At 34.2% G+C, this 18,928-nt stretch overlaps 1 protein-coding gene across 2 annotated transcripts in view; it reads right to left on the bottom strand.

Moving 5' to 3' along the window:
• Positions 1–7,936: 7,936 nt before the first annotated feature.
• The window catches only part of IMPACT (impact RWD domain protein), a 36,775-nt gene continuing 25,783 nt past the window's right edge, over positions 7,937–18,928 (bottom strand). The window contains exons 6-11 of one of the 2 annotated variants that reach the window (XM_007487592.3): positions 17,922–18,041; positions 17,202–17,299; positions 15,874–15,947; positions 13,016–13,106; positions 11,193–11,327; positions 7,937–8,773 (exon numbers count right to left, since the gene is read on the bottom strand). In XM_007487592.3, the coding sequence (XP_007487654.1) occupies positions 8,699–8,773; positions 11,193–11,327; positions 13,016–13,106; positions 15,874–15,947; positions 17,202–17,299; positions 17,922–18,041 (593 nt within the window). In that variant the 3' untranslated portion in view covers positions 7,937–8,698. The remainder of the gene's footprint in view (positions 8,774–11,192; positions 11,328–13,015; positions 13,107–15,873; positions 15,948–17,201; positions 17,300–17,921; positions 18,042–18,928) is intronic. The other variant, XM_056823811.1, reaches the window with a different exon arrangement.

Genomic DNA, 18,928 nt, shown 5'->3' with positions numbered 1-18,928 from the left:
CAAATCTTTTAAGATCTGAAAACCAAAAGAGACATATTTTGGCCAGGTAAAATATATGTCTGTACATGCCTTAAAAAGCTTTCTAGCTTCTTTCTTTGTCATCCAATTCTCCTTAGGAAAATTAGGATCACTCCAAGAATTTAAAAAGTGTATGCAGGGGTGAATCAGGAGGAATATATCCTGATTTCCCTTGATTTGTTGCAGTATTTCCCATATTGTCAAGTCTGTCTGTCTTAATCTGCCTATTTAAGCTAGTCTGAGTATTGCTAGTCATCTTAAACAATGAAAATTTCCTAAAACATAAAAAAATGAAGATACAAAGTTCTTCAATGTTATTGTGGAAGGCAATAAGAGGTTTAAAACAAAAAGCTAATGCAAGGAAATAGTAATTGTTGCACAGCAATAGTATCAATAATGAATGTGTATTTAGTATAATAATTATTGCTATTAATAGTTAATAACCATGAATTTATTATAATTATTGCTATTAATAATATAGGCAATTATTATAATTATTGATGTTATTAATAATCAATAACAATAAACAACCATAAACCACAAGTATCAATCATCAATAACAACTATTGGTAATTAATAATAAGTGGTAGTGACTAATAATAGTTATTGAAAATTAATAATTATTATTTATAGTATTATTAATACTATTATGTTCTAAAATTATTCCTTAACATTGCATATAATTAATTTGATTTATTGTTAGCTTTGTTCAATTTTAGACATTTGGTTTTCATCTAAATTCAATATTATTAATATTTAACTATTAATAATCCTTTTATTTGAATTTATTCATTTTAATATCATTATCTTAGATCGCTAGTAGCAGTAGCAAAGGAACTCTTTTTATTTTACTGCAGTTTTAAATCTCGACAGTAGGCAGCGATATAAATATGTGTAGAGTGGAAGACACTTGTGGGTAGGCCTTTATCTAAAAGCAGTCAGATAAAGGAAGAGAAAGAAAAAAATTGTGACTTTTGATATCCTAAATGAAGTAGACAGTCTGCAAGGAAAGTTTGAAGGTGGGGGAGGGGGAGAAAAAAATTCGAAAGGGGACTTCCTTGTAAAAGTGTAGTTCATTTCACCTCCCCCAGAGGTTAGTCAGTGGCCACGTGTTTTCAAAGTTGGGGGGCAAAGAGCTCCTACGTCTATTCCACAGCCTGGAAGGACCCCCCAGGATTAATTTCAGGGGTTTCCCCCGACCCTGCAATGCACTGAGCAAAGGGGCACTAGGACCTTTCGAGCTGTGGAAAGTAAAAGAACAGGAGTTCCTATTGAGTCCTAAAACTCACCTGTTTACAAAAAGCCTGGTCTGGTTTGGAATGGGGTGGGGGGTGGGAGTCTTACTCCCATGTGCTATGCTGTGCTGAGCTGAGCAAAGGCAGCAGGCATCCAGGAGCCTGTGTCAGTTTCCTGCCTGGGGAGAGTGCATAGGGTGGTAAGAAACAGGAGTCTGTGTTTTCATGCCTGGGGAAACTCAGACCGTCAGGAGGCTCCTAAGACCCTGCCTTCACAAAAGGCTTCATGCCCATCTTCTACTGCCCCACTGTTGTCTAAAATGCATAGGGCTAACAATGTGAGGAGAGTCCTTAACTGGGGGGTGGGGGTGGGGGGTAGAAATAGCCACTCCTCTACCTGGGTCCTAAAAAAACCCAGTTCTATTTGGGAAAAAAAAGTCAGGACTTCTGTCTCTACTATCCCACCAGTATCTATGCTAAAAGAATGGAGGGACTGGGGGGTCTCACCAATCAGATCCAGGATAGCACTCTAGAGGGCTGTGCTTCTGTTCTCCCAACCAAGATGCATTTCATATATGCAGGCAGGTGACCAAACTGAAGCTGCTTCTATACACCTATGCTTAACTAAGCACTTACTCAAAACTTCCCTCAGAAGAAAATTAAAGGTACAAAAAAGTCCCTTCATGGTTGCCATCTGTAATAATTGAATTAATATTTCTATCCAGATATATATTTTATAAAGTTTATTAGAAAGGGTAGACAATCATAGTTTTAAATCTCATCATTCCCACGAGGTGCCTAGCCTGCAAGTCTCTCTTTTTTTCTTACTTGCCTCCTTTCTCCCCTTGTTCCTTCTTTATTCTCTTCTCTCGCCAAAAGCCCAAAGCCTTGACTTTTATTGTTGTACAGCACGTACATGGATGCAAAGCCTGGCACAAATGTGTTATGTGAGGAATGTTGATGGACAGGTCAGGCCACTCAGGAAGGGGAGGGAATGAACATCTTTGACATACATGTAAATATGTAGGCCTGTTTATGTACATGTATGCATGTGTGTATACACATGTGAGTATATACTTAAATATATATACCAAATTATGTTGGATTAAATGGTTTTTTAATTACTTTATATGTAAAACAAGTCATTAAGCAAGCTTATTGATGGCTCTTTTCATGTTAGAATAATTTAACTTGAAAGACAAAATGAGGAGGCAGCTAGGTGGCTCAGTGGATTGAGAGTCAGACCTAAAGATATGAGGTCCTGGGTTCATCTCTAGTAAGCCTCAGACAATTCCTGGCTATGTGAACCTGGTAAACTCCCATAACTCCCAATGCCTCACCCTTACCAATATTCTGCCTTGGTACTGATATTTAATACCAATTTTAAGACAGAAGATAAGGGTTTGAAAAAACAAATGGTTTAAATAATTCTTAAAATTCAAATCCACTATATTCATAAAACAAAGCTAATCACCAAAGGACACCATTTATAAAACATTTTAGGTCAACTAATATTTTAATCATAAAACAGTAGACAGAACATCTACAATAGCAGCTCTGCTTTTGGTAAAAGAGGAATCCCACTGATTTAGACCTTTGATGGATAGAAGTTACTTCCAAGAAATCAATTTAGGTGAAAAATATTTATGATATAGCCTGGTAGCCTAGCAATTTGGATTAATCTTCTTAGAGAGTAGAATCACAGAATTTCAGATGCAGCAGGTACCTCAGAAGACATTTAGTTTAATATGTAAATAACAGCAATTACCTTTACTATTTCTCCAGTAAGTATTCAAATACTCTTCTTGAAAATCTCTAACACCAAATATCTGCTATGTGCCCCACACTCTCTGTTTTATAAATTATCTCATTTGATCCTCACACCTCTGGGAGATAGCTATTATCCCAATTTTACAGTTGAGGAAACTGAGATAGAGCTTAAGTGAGTGGTTCAGTCACCGAGCTAACATGTCAGAAGCTGGATTTGAACCCAGCCACACTATTAACTGATGTTGATCCTCATTGTCTACCAAAACTCCCAGATCTTTTACAAATTGCTGACTATATATATATATAGTCAATTACGTACTATTAGGTTTGACTCAATAGCTGAGTTTGCTGAGATATTTTTGGATCCAGAGTATATTGTCCAACATGTTAGCTAATTCTCTCAATATCATGTCATTCTTCAATTTAATGAGTATAAAGCATTTATTAAGTACTTATTATATGTTAGTGTATAATTGAAACTCTGTTACACTAAAAAAAGAACTACATATCCCGAGAGCCCACTGACTTCCTGTCATTACATACTTCCTATAGACAGAGGATAAAAGGAGTGGGCATTGAGGCACTTCCTCCTTTTTGGCATGATGTAGGAATCAGTGGGGATGGTGATATGGTGGGGATTTTAAAATGGCTAATCAGCCATGGGCATGTGGTTTTTATTTCGTATCCTCTTCATTCCTTAATTTCTAATGATCATTTAATAAACCTCATAAAATGTATTTTTATTATTAGATATAATTTTAAATTTTACATTAGGCAGGGTATAGGGAGCATTCTGGGAGAACTAGTACATCTAGTATGAGGGCTTGCCAAGCCCTTTTCAGGGCCGCTCATCCATCTTCATGGTTTATCTGTTCCCCAACTCTCATTTGTTGCTCCAAGAAGCTGTAGAATTCAGTAAAACCATCTCAGCAGTCGATTAAATGAGATTGAAGGGTAACCAAGAGGCCTTAAACCCACTGGTGACAAAGGGGGATGTGTACCCCAAGTATGTAAAGATTTCCCTGGGTGGAATGTGTAGATGAGGACAATTTGTTTCAATGGCCATAAAAGCAGCTGAAAAGGTGCTATGGAACCGAGTTAGATGTCAAAATGCCAAGGACATTCACCACAGACCAGATGATCCCATTTGCTCAACTTTTGTCTTGACAGTGGACCCAAATGACTCTGGAAGAGTAAGGCTGACAACTCTGTGCAACTATCCTTCACTTAAATCCAATTCACATGCAAGCAAAGATATACACACAATACTGTGTATTGGTTCCAAGGCAGAAGAGTGGTAAGGGCTAGGCAATGGGAGTCAAGTGACTTTTGGCCCTCTTTTAAATGAAGGACAAACAACATGTTTTAGGCAGTGTACTAAGCACTGAGGATATAAAGACCAAAAGAGACTCTTCCTTTAAAAAGCTCACAATATAATGTGGAGACAAGATAAAAGCAACAAGCAAGCATACAGAACAGGCATTCTGGGAGCTAAAATGGCAGAGTAAAGGGCACTTCACTCCCAAACTTTCTACATACACAAAAAAAAGAAAATAAATCACCTGAAAATAAAGAAAAGCAGGAGGAACATGTGTCACAGGGGTAAGAAGAAAGAGTAGCTCAGAGAGCACAGGATCTGTGGGAGCCAGCAGAATAAAGACCAGCCGGGATCAACATGATGCTATGGGGCCAGTGGCAATGATGCAGCATAATGGGAAGGAGCCCAGCCTGCACTAGTGAAGGCAGAATGAAAAGGAGATAAATATGCTTTAACATAGCCTGGGGCAGTGAAGCAGCAGAGTTGGGGACACACCTAGCCTAAACCACTCAGCAGAGGCAGTGAAGGCAGAGCATGCAAGAGACCAATGCACACCCATGTGGCAGCAAAGCAGCAGAGCAGGACTAGCCCAGACAAAACTATTTGGAAGTGTAGAGAAGTAGCAGAAAGGAGATTAGCCAAACCTGTGAGACAACAGGGGAATTGACAACACAGGGGGAAGAATCTAGCTGGGCAAAACAGCTATAAGTCTGCCCAGAGCAAGCCAGCAAGGGCCACTTTCTCAACAGACACACTGCATGGGAAAAAAGACACCTGGGCCTACCCGAAGTACCTCAGAAAAGTACTTTATAAGCTTAGAACAGTGCTCCCTCTATCCCAGGAGCAAAGAACTTCAACAGAAGAATGGGAAAGAAAATGTGCAAAAGACAAATAAAATATCATGGAGGTGCAGTTGGGGATTACACCAGACCTAGTAGCTTTTACATTAGAACAAGACAGAATGGAATATGATATTCTGAAATGCAAAGGATCTAGGACTACAATCAAGAATTACATACCAAATAAAACTAAGCATAATCATCTAGGGGACAAAATTAACATTCAACAAAACAGGATTTCCAGACATTCTTGATGGGGGGGGGGGGGTGTAAAAAGAGCTAAAAAGAAATTTCAAAGAACAAAGGGCATAAAAAGATAAAATGAAAACTTAAGGATTTCAATAAGGTTGAATTGAGTACATTCATACATGGTAAAGTGATAATTGAGAAGCTAAAGATATCTATGATACTTGAGATATTCAAGATACCTAAAGTGTCTTAATCACCTCTAGGACAATGAGAAGTATAGGCAAGCTGTTAATCATGTTTCTTTGTTTTTTTTTTTTAGAGGTGGATATTCAGAAGTTATTCTTCAAATATTATTCCTATATCTGGATATAATGTTCTCTTGGTTCTACCCATTTAACTTTTCATAATTTCATATAGGTCTTTCCACATTTAAAAAAATTATCTGCTCTCCATTTTTTACAACCAGCATAGTAGTATTCCATCACAATCATTCACCAAATAATTATCAACAACTACAAATTGTAGGGCAGGTACCAAACTTGAGAGATTTTTATCAGGATTTTCCCAAAGCAATGAAATCACAAATCCAAACCAAATTAATAGTTAAAAAAACAAAAATGTTTTAAAGATGTTTTTATTTGTAGAAGAAAATGCTTCATTAGAAACAAGCTAAGTAGTTAGATTAAACCTTGAATTAAACACTCCTTTGTTGTGAATTTCTATTCCTAACTACCATTTTTCCTAAATGGACTTTTATCAAAGGTTTTATACTTCCCCTCATTTCTATGCTAACCAATCCTTACAGCCTGACTCTACCTCTCTTAGAAATACTTTACTATTTTTCTATAATTCCAAGCTACCTAAATTATTCTCAATGTAGAAATGGATGGTAAAGTGATGATGACTTCCTCTTTTTCTAAATCCTTCTTTGATATTCCTTCCAGGATTTTTAATAACCTAACAGTGGCATAAGGTAGCCAGTATTTTCCTCATCTATCTAGAATAACATATGATATATATGATATACATTATATAAAATACATATATACATGTGTAAATATATTTTTTCTTTTTACATATATAACTGTCTCCATATTGAATTTTATATAATCTCATCAGTGTTTACTGATAAAAGAGAAGGTACTAAAGTGAACCTCTCCAAAAACAGGGAAGAAGCTGCCAGAATTTACTTCTTCCATCTCCCGGAGTTTCTTCAAAGTTGCTTTCTCAATCTCTCTTCTCTGCCTCATTTGCTGCTTCTGTTTCAAGGAGTATTTGAGGTAGATTTTCTACTATCCCTGGCAATGCTTTTTCCCACTAGCCTAAGTGATTAATAGTTATTTACTTACCATATCTCAATGTCCTTGAGTTAAAAATTATAAATAGCCTATAAACTAGGGAAGAAATTTTAAAGTTTAATGATAATACTGAGATTGGTATTTATTCTTTTTATTCTAGTAAAAAAATAAATGAAGCCATCATACCCTCAGATGAATGGGCAACTGATTATGCATTTCTTCAATAAGCACTGGAGACAGACAGATAGCTGGATCCAAAAGTGAAAAGGAGGAAGAAAGTGGACTGGACTTGAGGAGATTCAAAGTGCTTTCAATGAAAACCAGATGTTCTCTACCACAAAAAAAATATCTCTATTCAACATTAGTATTTTCCCAATTTTCTGTTATGTCTCTGAATAAAAAACTGTGAGTAGCTTAAAGGAAAAAGTACAGAATTTCTCCTTTGGTTATGGTGTTACAAAAAATGACTTACATTGAGGAAATGGAATAAAAAGGCATCATCAAGCACATCCCTCGAGTAGAAAGGGAGGTCATCATAGCAAGAGGAAGAGATAATCCAGAGTCTAAATGTTGTACTAGCACCCATAAAATATTAAAACATCAGGAGTAAGGTTTCTTAACATTTTTTGTGTCATGGAACTATTTGGAAGCCTGGTGAAGCATATAGACTTTCTACTCAGGATAATATTTTTAAATATAGGATTACAAAGGAAACTATATTGAAATGAAAATGTAACTTTTTTCCCTTCCAAATTAATGGAACCTCTCTCCCTACCAAGAAATCTAAGAACCTCTTTTCTAGGGGTAATGTGTTCAGTGTATTAGCCTAGGCATTTACTGACTGAAATAAATAAGAGTGGTACAGATGAGGAAGGTTGTCATCTATCCCTGTTGAAAGAATACCTATATTTATGTGTTCGCAAATCCAACATGACAGCTCCATGACATCTCCAATCCCAAAGATTCACACTTTTCCTACCCAAGAATTTGTCTAACCAGTGTATGGAAACTTCATAAATTCTCAACTGAACATGGCATTTTAAAGTATCCAAGCAGAGAAGAGGGCAGTACACTGAAAACCACTGAGGATAACTATAGATTACTTATGGGTATCACATCCACATCTCCACTGTATGTATCTTCAGATCATTCCTTATCATCTTCCTTCACTAGGGGCTATCATCTGGAATATTCCAAATTCCACAATAAAAACAATTTTCAAAACATATTTTTAGATTTTAAAAAGAAACAGAATGCTGTACTTTCATGTCCCATTATGAAAAAAAAGGCCTGCTGAGCCTGCATTTTTATTGCTTTACATTACTAGTAAAAAAACCAAGGTGTAGATCTGAAAATCTCTTCAGTGAATTTCAATATCACATATTCTTTATAAACCAAGTTTCAGGGATGACATGTACATAATTCATTTTAAGTTAAACAAATGATTATCTCTAGTACTTTTTTCTACTGATAGGTATTTGTTGGATTTTCTCTGAATCAATACTTCAGAAATGCAAACTTGAACTAAAGTGAGAAGCTTTCTGAACTACAATCAAAAGAAGCAGCTCTTCAGGAGCTCATTCAAACTTTCTGTAAAGTAATGTAAAATACAATATTCATGTAAGTTAACAAGAATCCAGGTGACAAGACCTTGAGTATTTAAAACCCTCTAGAGATAGTTTCCGCCACATAAGAAAGGCACTTGACATGTAATTCAAAAGGACAGGTAATTCACTTGCTACTTAGAGAAACTGTTACTTTCCCAAAATTAGAAGCAGTAATGATTAGGTTTGATTAATTCTTCTGAATCAGTCTCAGATACATAGGAGTATTTCATAAATTCTCCATTTTTAAGCAATTGAGACAATCAAGAAACAAGTGAAAATCCTGGCTGGCATCCATGTCATGTTTCCTTGAACTCTTTGAGCTGAGTAGTCACAAAGTATGTCTTTCAAATATCCTCTCTACAGACAGTTTTCTTTGATGGTTAATTACATAATCAGAAAAAAAAAGTATTTGAAAGTTAAATTTTCAAGTACAATGCTCATTCTTCTTCTTGTCTTTTCTTACTTTTTTGTTCTTTCCCAACTGCTTGGATGAATCCTCCTAAAAAAGACAAAAATCAAAATAGTTTTCTTTAATGAAAAAGATGAAGGGCAGGGTATTTTGTTAGTATATAAAGGGCAGTATATATTTTGTTGGAGTACGAATGTGCTTCATTTTTTTAAACCCTTACCTTCAGTCTTAGTATCAATTCTAAGACAAAAGAGTGTCAAGGGCTAGATAATTATGATTAAGTTGATTGCCTAGGGTCACAGGGAAGTATCTTTGACCAGATTTGAACCCAGGTCCTCCCAACTCCAGGCCTGGCACTCTATCCACTTTGCTTTCTTGCTGCCCCTATGTTTCATTTTCTTCTACAATAAATGTAAGATTCACAGGGAAAATACAAAGGGAAAAAAATGTAACTGACTTAAGCTTTTTTTTCCATGACTAATACTAGAAAGAGTAAATGAAATAACCAAATTTCCTCCAGAAGACATGGTTTTACAAAAACCATAATATTAAAGTATCATATAGGTAATAATGGTTAGGTTATAACCAAAAAATTTTAAAGAAAATCAATTCTTAAGATGGTGGTGATGGTGACACTAGTGATAAAAATATAAAGGGAAGGTTTAGGAAGTAGTGAAAGATGAAAGCCCTAGAGGTAGAGCCCAAATGCCCCACACCTCCTTTTAAAGTGAAATACCCATAAAAAGAATTAGTACTGATTATTTACCACTAATCCACAAGGAATAAAATCACACTTTTGTGCTCTTTAAAAATTTTCAAATCACTTATTCATAACTCTGAAAAGATTCTTTTATCTAACATATTTTCCAAATAAATTCCAAATAATTTCCAAATAAATTTGAAAATGTCTTCTGTTGATTAACCTACTATACAGCAAACTTTAGTAGAAATGGTTAGATTTTTAGAACTGCAAGAAGAAATCTAATAATGATAAATGATTAGTAAACTTGGTCAAAATATATGCATTATGTTGTAAAATGGCATAGCTTCTATAAAAAAAGTTATATTGGTACATTAAGATTAATAAATCATTACCAGGAGACATAATTTCTATAATAAAGTAGGTCGTAGTTGTGTATTGTCAGAAGGGTGTTGTATTCTATTTTGAGAATAATAGGATAAACTTTAATTGTGAGTTATGGTTGTTACTATTCCCCCCATGCTCTCCATTCAGGAAAAAGGGAGGAAAGATAACTGGACAAGTGCCTTATTTAATGACTGTGGCATCAAAAGTTTCTCACCAATCAGGGGGATTTCTATTTGGCTGAGAGTCAGCTTCAGGTTGTAGAAAGGACCAATAAGCTTGGGCTAGAGAAACCATTATGCCCATCCCAGTTCAGCAGAGAATACTCTAGGATCAAAGATTTTACAACTGTACAGGAAACATAAGCAAGTTGGATCTTCCCAACCTAAAGATGACAATGAAGGCAAAGCTAGTGACTAAAGAATTTTATAGGTCAGAAACAACTCCAACACTGTGTTGTGTAGAGATGAGTGGATTTCTTTTACTTCTAAGAGTAATTTTATGTACCTTTAATTATCTTATCCTGTTGAATTATTTCTGAATCTATACATTTTTTTGTACACAATCTTAGAAAAAAGGTACTCTGGTGGTTTGGAATGTGTTGTAACAGGAAAGAGGCAGCCAGGAGGGAGTATATCCAGTTATATATAGTTACAGCAGCAGAAAAGGGGGCCTAAGGATCAGGTAGAGCAGCTCTATGAACCTAGGGATCAGAAAGGTTCTAGAGGTTGTCTTGTTGGCCTTGAGATAGGAGTCAGTGATCTGTGAAGGTTTAGAAAGTAGTGAAAGATGAAAGCCCTAGAGATAGAGCCCTAAAGGAAAAGGTCTTCTGGACCAATTTAAGGGTAAAAAACAGAGCTCTATCAGAAATTGGCTGAAATCATCAAAGCCTGAGAACTAGGGCTCCATCTTTTTATATGAGACAGAATCCTAACTGCTAGATCAGTATGATCAGAAGAGAGGTGGACTTATGAAAGCAGACATGGATTTTCTGTAGGCAGACACCTAAGAAGCAGTGTGGGTAGATATAGTTATCATGCCCCACCACAATAAAAGGCCAGTTGCTATAGGAAAAACAAAAATCTTATTCCAGAAAAAAGGTATTTATTCCATGTGGTATTGTCAAATCCAGATTCTGAAGTTAAAAGGGAATTTAACTACTACATGGTACAATCCCTCACTGATCAATTCGAGAAAATTGAGATCCAAAGGAGGGGTGAATGGCTCAAGATCACTCTTCTAGTTAATGATAAGGTATATTAGTAAGCTTCATTCCTAATCAGGGGTATTTTCCACTATACCACATCATCTTTGATTCTACAACTCAAAGAATTTATAACCACTGAGGGCCTATCTGAGAACCATACAAAATGTGAAATATGTAGTTTAAAAGTTTAGGTTTTCCTGTTAAAAATTATCACTTACTGGTGAGTTTGTGTAGTTCTGTTCCACTAGTATGTTTCTGGCACAGTTGTTGATGTGTTTAAAGCGATCTGGTCCTAGTAAAATACCACCATACCAGCGTGATACCACCACCAAAACATTTCGTACATTCAAAATCTGTATTTTTAAAAATATATAATTATTTAGTGTTAGTATGGATCTGTGATTTCATCGTGTAGGGCACTCATCTATGCTGACATAGAAACTACCTTTGACATGCCAACTGGCAACTTTTTAAATCTTGTTTGAAGGTTGTTGTTGTTTTTTTTTAATTTTTTCCAATTATATGGAAAAACAATTTTTAACATTTGTTTTTTAAATTTTGAATTCCAAATTCTCTCCCTCCCTTCTCTCCCAACTCATTGAAAAAGCAAGCAATTTGATTTAGGCTATACATTCACATTCATGAAAAACATATTTCCATATTAATCATGTTGAACAAGAAAACAGACAAAAAAAAAACAGGAAAAAATAAAGTTAAAAAGAGCATGTTTCAGTCTGCATCCAGACTCCATTAATTCTTTCTCTGCAGGTAGACAACATTTTTCATCATGAGTCCTCTGGAATTGTCTTGGATCTTTGTTTTTACTGAGAACAGTTGTCATTCAGTTGTTCATCATACAATATTGCTGTTGCCATGTACAATGTTCTCCTGGTTCTGCTTACTTCACTTTGTATCAATTCATAAGTCTTTCTAGGTCAATCTATAGTTTCAGAAGAGTTGCTTAAAGTCCTTCATTTGGTAAATGACTTGCCTAGGATTATACTGCTAGCATATATCAAAATATACCTTAAATTCTTTTTTTTTATTCTGAATTTTCTAGCACACTACCTCTCAATACATAAGTATATATTTACATATATATAAATACAGTCTTTAAAGGAGAAAAGAGAAACAACTGTTTGTATAAAATATAGTATGACGCTTTTTAGGAATTGTTAACTTTTGCAGGTATGTTGTATTGAGACTATACGAAAGTGGAAAGGGGATTAGATTAGTAATCAAAGAGATCTGCTGTCAAGATATAGAATAGTGGAATTTTTCAGCTAGAAGAAATATTAATAGAGTGTCTGGCCCAACTGCTTCATTTTACAGGCAAGTAAAATGAAGCCAAGAAATATTAATTCAATTCAGTTAAAAAAAAAACCAAATATTTATTAAATTATTAAATTTAAAAATTCTGTTCTATAAAGCTATGTAAAAGGAAATTAAAAGGACAAAAAGTAGTTACATAAAATGCTTTTAAAATCTCAAGTTTACCTTTCTTTATAGAATATTTTGAAAATATGCTAAAATTAACCATCTTTTTTCTTTTACCCTATCGATTTTGATGAAACATAAAAACTTTTATTTTGCCCAAGTGAATTATGAGTCATACTTTCAAATAGTTATAAAATGCCAAGTTTTCAGTTCATGTAAGGTTTTAAACATAGCGAGTTCTCTTTCTTTTACATTTGAAACTGAGGAAATGAAAAACTAGGTTTTAAAGAGGAGAAGTAGTAGCAATAGAGTTGATAAATTGCCAAAGAGCACTGGATCCAGTTGTATGAATGGATTTCAAAGCAATTCTGGAATTAACTTTTTGTTTTCTGCCCCTATTTGACTGGTAATCTAGTCTTCTTCTTTATATCTAGTTATAGGAAACAACATATAACTCAATCCACGTTTAAAAAAAAAGAACAAAACTCACTCTAAAGTTAAACTAGAGATGAGGTAAACTGATTTGCTTATACCTAGTATTTTTTTTTCTAGTATTGAGAAGAATGAACATATAGTGCTTAGAAAAGTTTTCTCTTATTTCTACCTGCATAAGGTGAAGGAGACGTCCACCTGCTGCTGTTTCTCCATCATCTTCACAGTCCTGCAAGAAAGTCTGCCTATCTTCACAATATATTCTGCAAACATACATACTACTGTTAAATTCTAAAGCCCCCAAATATCATTTTCAATAAGATTAAATAGTTACTCTGTAATACTGGCTGATGTTTCCAAGATTTCCAAATTAGTATATTTGAAAATAATTCTAGTCCATATGTTGGACTGTTTACTCCACACTGTTCCTTATTAGTAATCTATTTAGCACGTTTTTAGGGGCAACCCCTCTGCTAAAGTACTACCATGATGCCTCACAATGGCATGGAGAAATCCTTAGATTTTCAACAGTTATGCCAATGGAAAATAAACTATCTGGTCCCACTAAAATGGAATGTTTTGAGTACAAGTTCATCCAAGGTCCAGATCCAATCAAGGTCCAATTCAGAAAGGATCATCACGTAAAAGTTGGTTTCAAGGTATAAGTATTCTTGGACAGACAATTCCTGAAAACCATCTGCTACAGCATCAAAGGGCTAGGATATGTAGAGAGGGAATACCCACTATTATGAAAAATCAGGAGAAGGCAGAAACTAAAAGGTATCTCTTAAGGCTAATGAAGCTATTGTTACCTTCAGAAACATCAAATACCAGCCCTTCACTAGCTTCTCTCAACCATATGTGACTTTAGAAAAGTCTGCTGAGAAAAGTTGATTAGAAGAAGAAACAAATTAAAAGGAGTCAGGTGTATTGACAGTAACAAGACATGAGAGTTGATAGTTATACAATAAGTAAAAAAGCAGACAAAAAAAACAACAGAAAATTACAGCAGTGAAGACCCATTTGGAGATAGTCTATCACTGTGACATATTAACTAATTTTTGAAGTAGTATAGTACAGTGCACAGAATGCTGGACATGAAGTCAGTTTATAACTGACAATTATAATAAAGATATTAAATCACTGAAAAGAATTACAGTGTAGCATACAGATTTTTAACCAGTAAAGAATATCAGATCATTTCCCAGAGAATAACGTTATTTATTAATGGGGATATGCAATTCCACTAACAAAAAATTGATCTTTTGCTAGCCCCCTTCCACGAACAGATCTCTTCTGAGTTCTACCTCTTTCTTATGGCCTGATAGTTCAGTGTTTGGACCTCCCCAATCCTCATTACTACAAAAGACCTCATTACTTCACCACAAGGGAGGTAGATCTTTGCCTAACCAGCATCTCAAAATATGGGCCAGCCTAATACTTTCAAATAGGTCAGAGTTCACCATAGCAAATCAGCCTTGAATTCACCATGGTTTCACAGTCTTTAGGGGATTAACAATGCATGATATGCAATGTAAAGTAATGTAGGAAGTTTTCTTTTTCCCACTTTCTAAGCTGTTGAACATGGGTAACACTGGAGGAATGTCTTGAGATATATTAAGGAAAGATTCAACTGAGCCAAAAATAACACTAATACTAACAATAATGATGATGATGATGATGATGATAATGAAAGAGCACACAGTCTTAAGAAAGCTATTTATGAATAATCATGTTTACCTCACTGGTGTAATTAAGATGGACTTTCATTCATGGGAGAACATCTGACATGCACAGTTTGCAACATTTTGTGGATTGATGCAAAATGTTCCAGGAGTTCTTTCTCATTAAAGCCTTTAATCCTTTTAAAATTTTATCAAAAGACAAAAGTTCCCAATCCAGTTTGATAACCTGGGGGACTAGGAGTAACCTTAGCTACTAGTCAGGCAGTTTCAGCCTCACCTTGGAAGTCTAAGGGGAAAATGATATCACACAGAAATATTACTAAATAATGCAATTCAATATTAATTTTCCTCAACAGTAGGGTCCTGTATCCACATGAGACAGGTTCCAAGAACTACTGTGGATGGCTTATAGAATATATAACAAGATGTTCTTGTACATAATTATGTATAATAAAGTTTAATTGAGAAGTTAAACAAAGTAATATATTACCAACATTAAATACAGTAATAATTAAGTATGTTAGATATTATTATACAAAACTGTGCTAAAGTATTATCTCAGGAGATACAGTACAAGACCCTCCAGTGGATGCCTGAAGTCTTGGATAATATTCAATCCTATAGATATGGTTCTCCCTCCAAAGTTAATACCTGTATTAATTTTACTGTATAGTACTGTGCTTTGGGGGACCTTCTTCCCACCTCCTTCCTCTCTCATACATACACACATACACACACAAAAACTAACTTTAAAAAATACCCTTTCAAGTTAAAGCAGAATGGTCAAGCCTGCTCTCCAGCACAGCAGACTGACTGTGGATCTCTACAGGTGGACCTCCATGCAGAAAGAGGAAACCACTCTATCTACTAGGACATGAGCAACTAAAACTGCAGAAAGCAAAACCACAGGATGGGAGGGAGAGGGAGAAGGATAAACGATATTTGATAATTTCTGCTGAAAAAAGACAAGGCAATATGCAATATATTTAGAAAGATTTAAACAAAAATTGCGTAAAGCAAATTCTAGTTTTCATACAAATTTCAAATCTGAGTTTATTGTTTAAGCAAATCAGATGGATGATCGTAAACTCTCAACAATATGGAAAACAAGTCTTCTAAATACCTTGTTCCTTGAGAGCTATAAATAGCTAAGATTTTATTGTAGTGGAGTTTTTTTTCAGGCTTTGACAATTAAAATTCTGATTTGTTTGCAATTTCATTTTGCTTTAGACACATGATTCTTCTTCAGGTCTGTGGTAGTTTGCATAGGTTGGAAAAAACACATGCCCTTATGGTCTAACCCCCTTTCACTAATTATATGCACTATATTCTGATCATGACTCACCTGTAAGCATAAATATTGTGGGTGGCATTGGCTATTTTCTTATTCTCATATAATTTGGCAAGAACCATTTTTACCTTGAAAATAAAAACAATTATTTTTTCCTTGTACAAAAATAGCTATAAATGCTATGTAAAAAAAATGAGGAAACAAAAGGCATCTTAAAGCATTTTAATATAATCTATCATGCTAATAAAATTATTCAAAGAGCCTCCAGAACTCATGTTAATTTTTAGAATGTCTTTCATCATAGAATGGCATATTTCTGCAAATTAAGATACTTGAGATTTCAACCAGATAGTATTTCATAGGACTTTTATTTTTTTCTCATAAGACTTTAGATTTAAATATTTTCCATTCTGATCTTGGAATGGAAAGATTATTCTGATGTTTGGAATGGGAAAGGTGGGGTTAACACCTTTTATTCCATCTCTGAAGTCAAATTAAATCAATATATTGGAATACCTATAAGCAGAAGACACCACAGAGTAAAAAATTTTACTTATAATAATAATATTATAACATTAAAAAGCATTTATACAACACCTTTGAGAGGTAGGTGTTATTATTATTATTAACATCATTCCTTACTTTACATATGAGGAAACCAAGACAAAAAGAAGTTAAAGGACTTGCCCAGGGTTATTTAAGTATCTATGGCTAGTTTTAAATTTAGGTATTCTTGGATAAGGCACTGTAGCCTGTTCAACTAAGTCTTTTTTTTTTTAACCCTTAACTTCCGTCTTGGAATCAGTACTGTATATTGGTTCCAAGGCAGAAGAGTGGTAAGGGCTAGGCAATGGGGGTGAAGTGACTTGCCCAAGGTCACACAGCTGGGAAGTGTCTGAGGCCAGATTTGAACCTAGGACTTCCTATCTCTAGGCCTGGCTTTCAATTCACTGAGCCACCCAGCTGACCCCTTTGACCAAGTTTTGAAGAGACTGTGATTTGCCCAAGTAGGAAGAAAGAGCCAAAGATGAAAACACAGATTGCTTTTAAATATTAAACTCCACAGCCTACTATGCTATGAGGTTTTTTCACAATGGAAATAAAGTGTTTTTCAGAGTAAATGACATTTAACAGCAACATTTGGATCAAGAGCCAAAGATGAGCAAATCTAAATGCATTAAATTATCTCTAGCAAATGTATATGTAAATATAAAATGAGTCAGAATAATTTTAAAGGAAAAATGGATATAAAATATTCCATCTAATAGGAAAGCTGTTAAATAAAAAGTGAAAATAATGATAATAATTAAATTTAATACTAATTGTTTTATGTAGTGATTTATAAAAAAAAGAAAATATAAATTTTAATATTAAAACCTTACCTGCTTGAGGAAAACTACAGGAGCTAAATGGGCTTGAAAAGTACTTCTTCGGTCAGTGATTGGGACTCCATGTTTAATTGGTGGTAGTTCTTCTATATCTATATGTTGAAAACATAATTTACTTTATTTTCTTTAATAAGTACTTTTTTCAACTTCTAAGAAACACTGGCAATGGGCGGAAGGAGGAACCTTCATTAACAATAAATAATTCTCCACTTCACTCTCCAAATCCTTTCCTTTTTCCTCAAGTTCTTATTTGACATTTATCCTCCACACTGACAAAAGGATGGCCTTTGCCTACTTTGTTGATAATGAGGTTATCTGAAAATTCATTTAAACTGTCTGGTCTACTTGTTAGTAGTCCTACTCTTTTTTCCCCAAATTAATATCTATATTTTCAAATAAAATATGAAAAAGGCTTATTAAACTATAGATTTTCTAGTACATTTTTAAAGTTCTGATACTTTCCTGCAGCACTTTCTGACTTTAAACACCTCACTCCTTCAAAGTGCTACTAAGCTTGAGCTTCCTAATCCGTAAAATGAGGACAAAAATAGTACCTACTTCACAGATTTGCTGTAAAATTTGAATGAAATAATGTACATTAAGTATTTATTTATAAGATATTAAATCACTATGTAAATGTCAGTTATGATGATGGTGATAAATGTGGTAATTGATGTTCTTTCCAAATAAACTAAATATTCAATTATAATATACCTGATTGACTTTCAGTGACAACAAAATCTAGGACTTCAACTGTATTTTTTGACTGATAATCACAAAAGTAATCATCTTCATAGTCAACATCTTCTTCAGTTGTCTTCTTTAAGTCTGGGCCTATAAAGATATATGAGATATTAAAATTCTTAATTTCCAATGATCAATCTCTAAATTTGCATAATAGTCTTAGTCAATGAATTAAAGAAATCCTAAACTATATTCAAGTGGGTGGACTACCCATGAAAATTACAAAGAGCTATCCAGACTCCTCTATTCATAATTAATTCTCATATTTTCCAACAAAATCTCCAAAACAAGCTTATTACAGAAAATAACTTTTTTTCCAAAGAAAAATATAATTATGGAAACATGATCAGATAACAGTAAACCTCTACTTAAAGAGGTGCTAATGAAATAGAACTTAGATAAAAATCTTATGAAGCTCTAAGAACATTATTTTAAGACAACTAATTTAAGATTAAGGTAGGTCCCTAAGGGATGCTAAGTGAGTGATTCTCAACCTTTCGGAAATTTTTAGATTTTATTGTTGTGTTTTTATTTCACAACCATTCCTTGCTGCTTAAAAATTATTAGATAGTACAATCTTAACGATTAGAATGAATCTTTTTTACTTTTGGAAATTTGAATCATTCCATAGGATAACTAGAGATTTTTTACAATATTAGTGATAGAAATTAGGAAAGAGTAAGACTAAAAAGTCAAAAGAAATAGTCACATCAATAGGCTGTCCTTAATCATACATTTTTCTTAAAAGTACTAAAATATGTGCACCTATAGAGCTATGATATAAATGTTTATTATTAGCACAAATAGCTAATATACTCAAAATAATTACCTCATCTTTTTTTTTATAGCACATAAATATCATGCTAAAGCTCGGTCTTTGTTATTGATTTTCTGTGGAATTTATATCTGAAATGCTACATAATTACTCATTACAACCCTTTACCCAACTAAAAGCAATTTTATTGGATGCTATAAGA

Source organism: Monodelphis domestica, chromosome 3 (genome assembly GCF_027887165.1).
Source record: "Monodelphis domestica isolate mMonDom1 chromosome 3, mMonDom1.pri, whole genome shotgun sequence".
Classification (NCBI taxonomy): domain Eukaryota; kingdom Metazoa; phylum Chordata; class Mammalia; order Didelphimorphia; family Didelphidae; genus Monodelphis; species Monodelphis domestica.
Note: the sequence above shows the minus strand (reverse complement) of the source record. Positions and strands in the feature narration are given on the sequence as shown.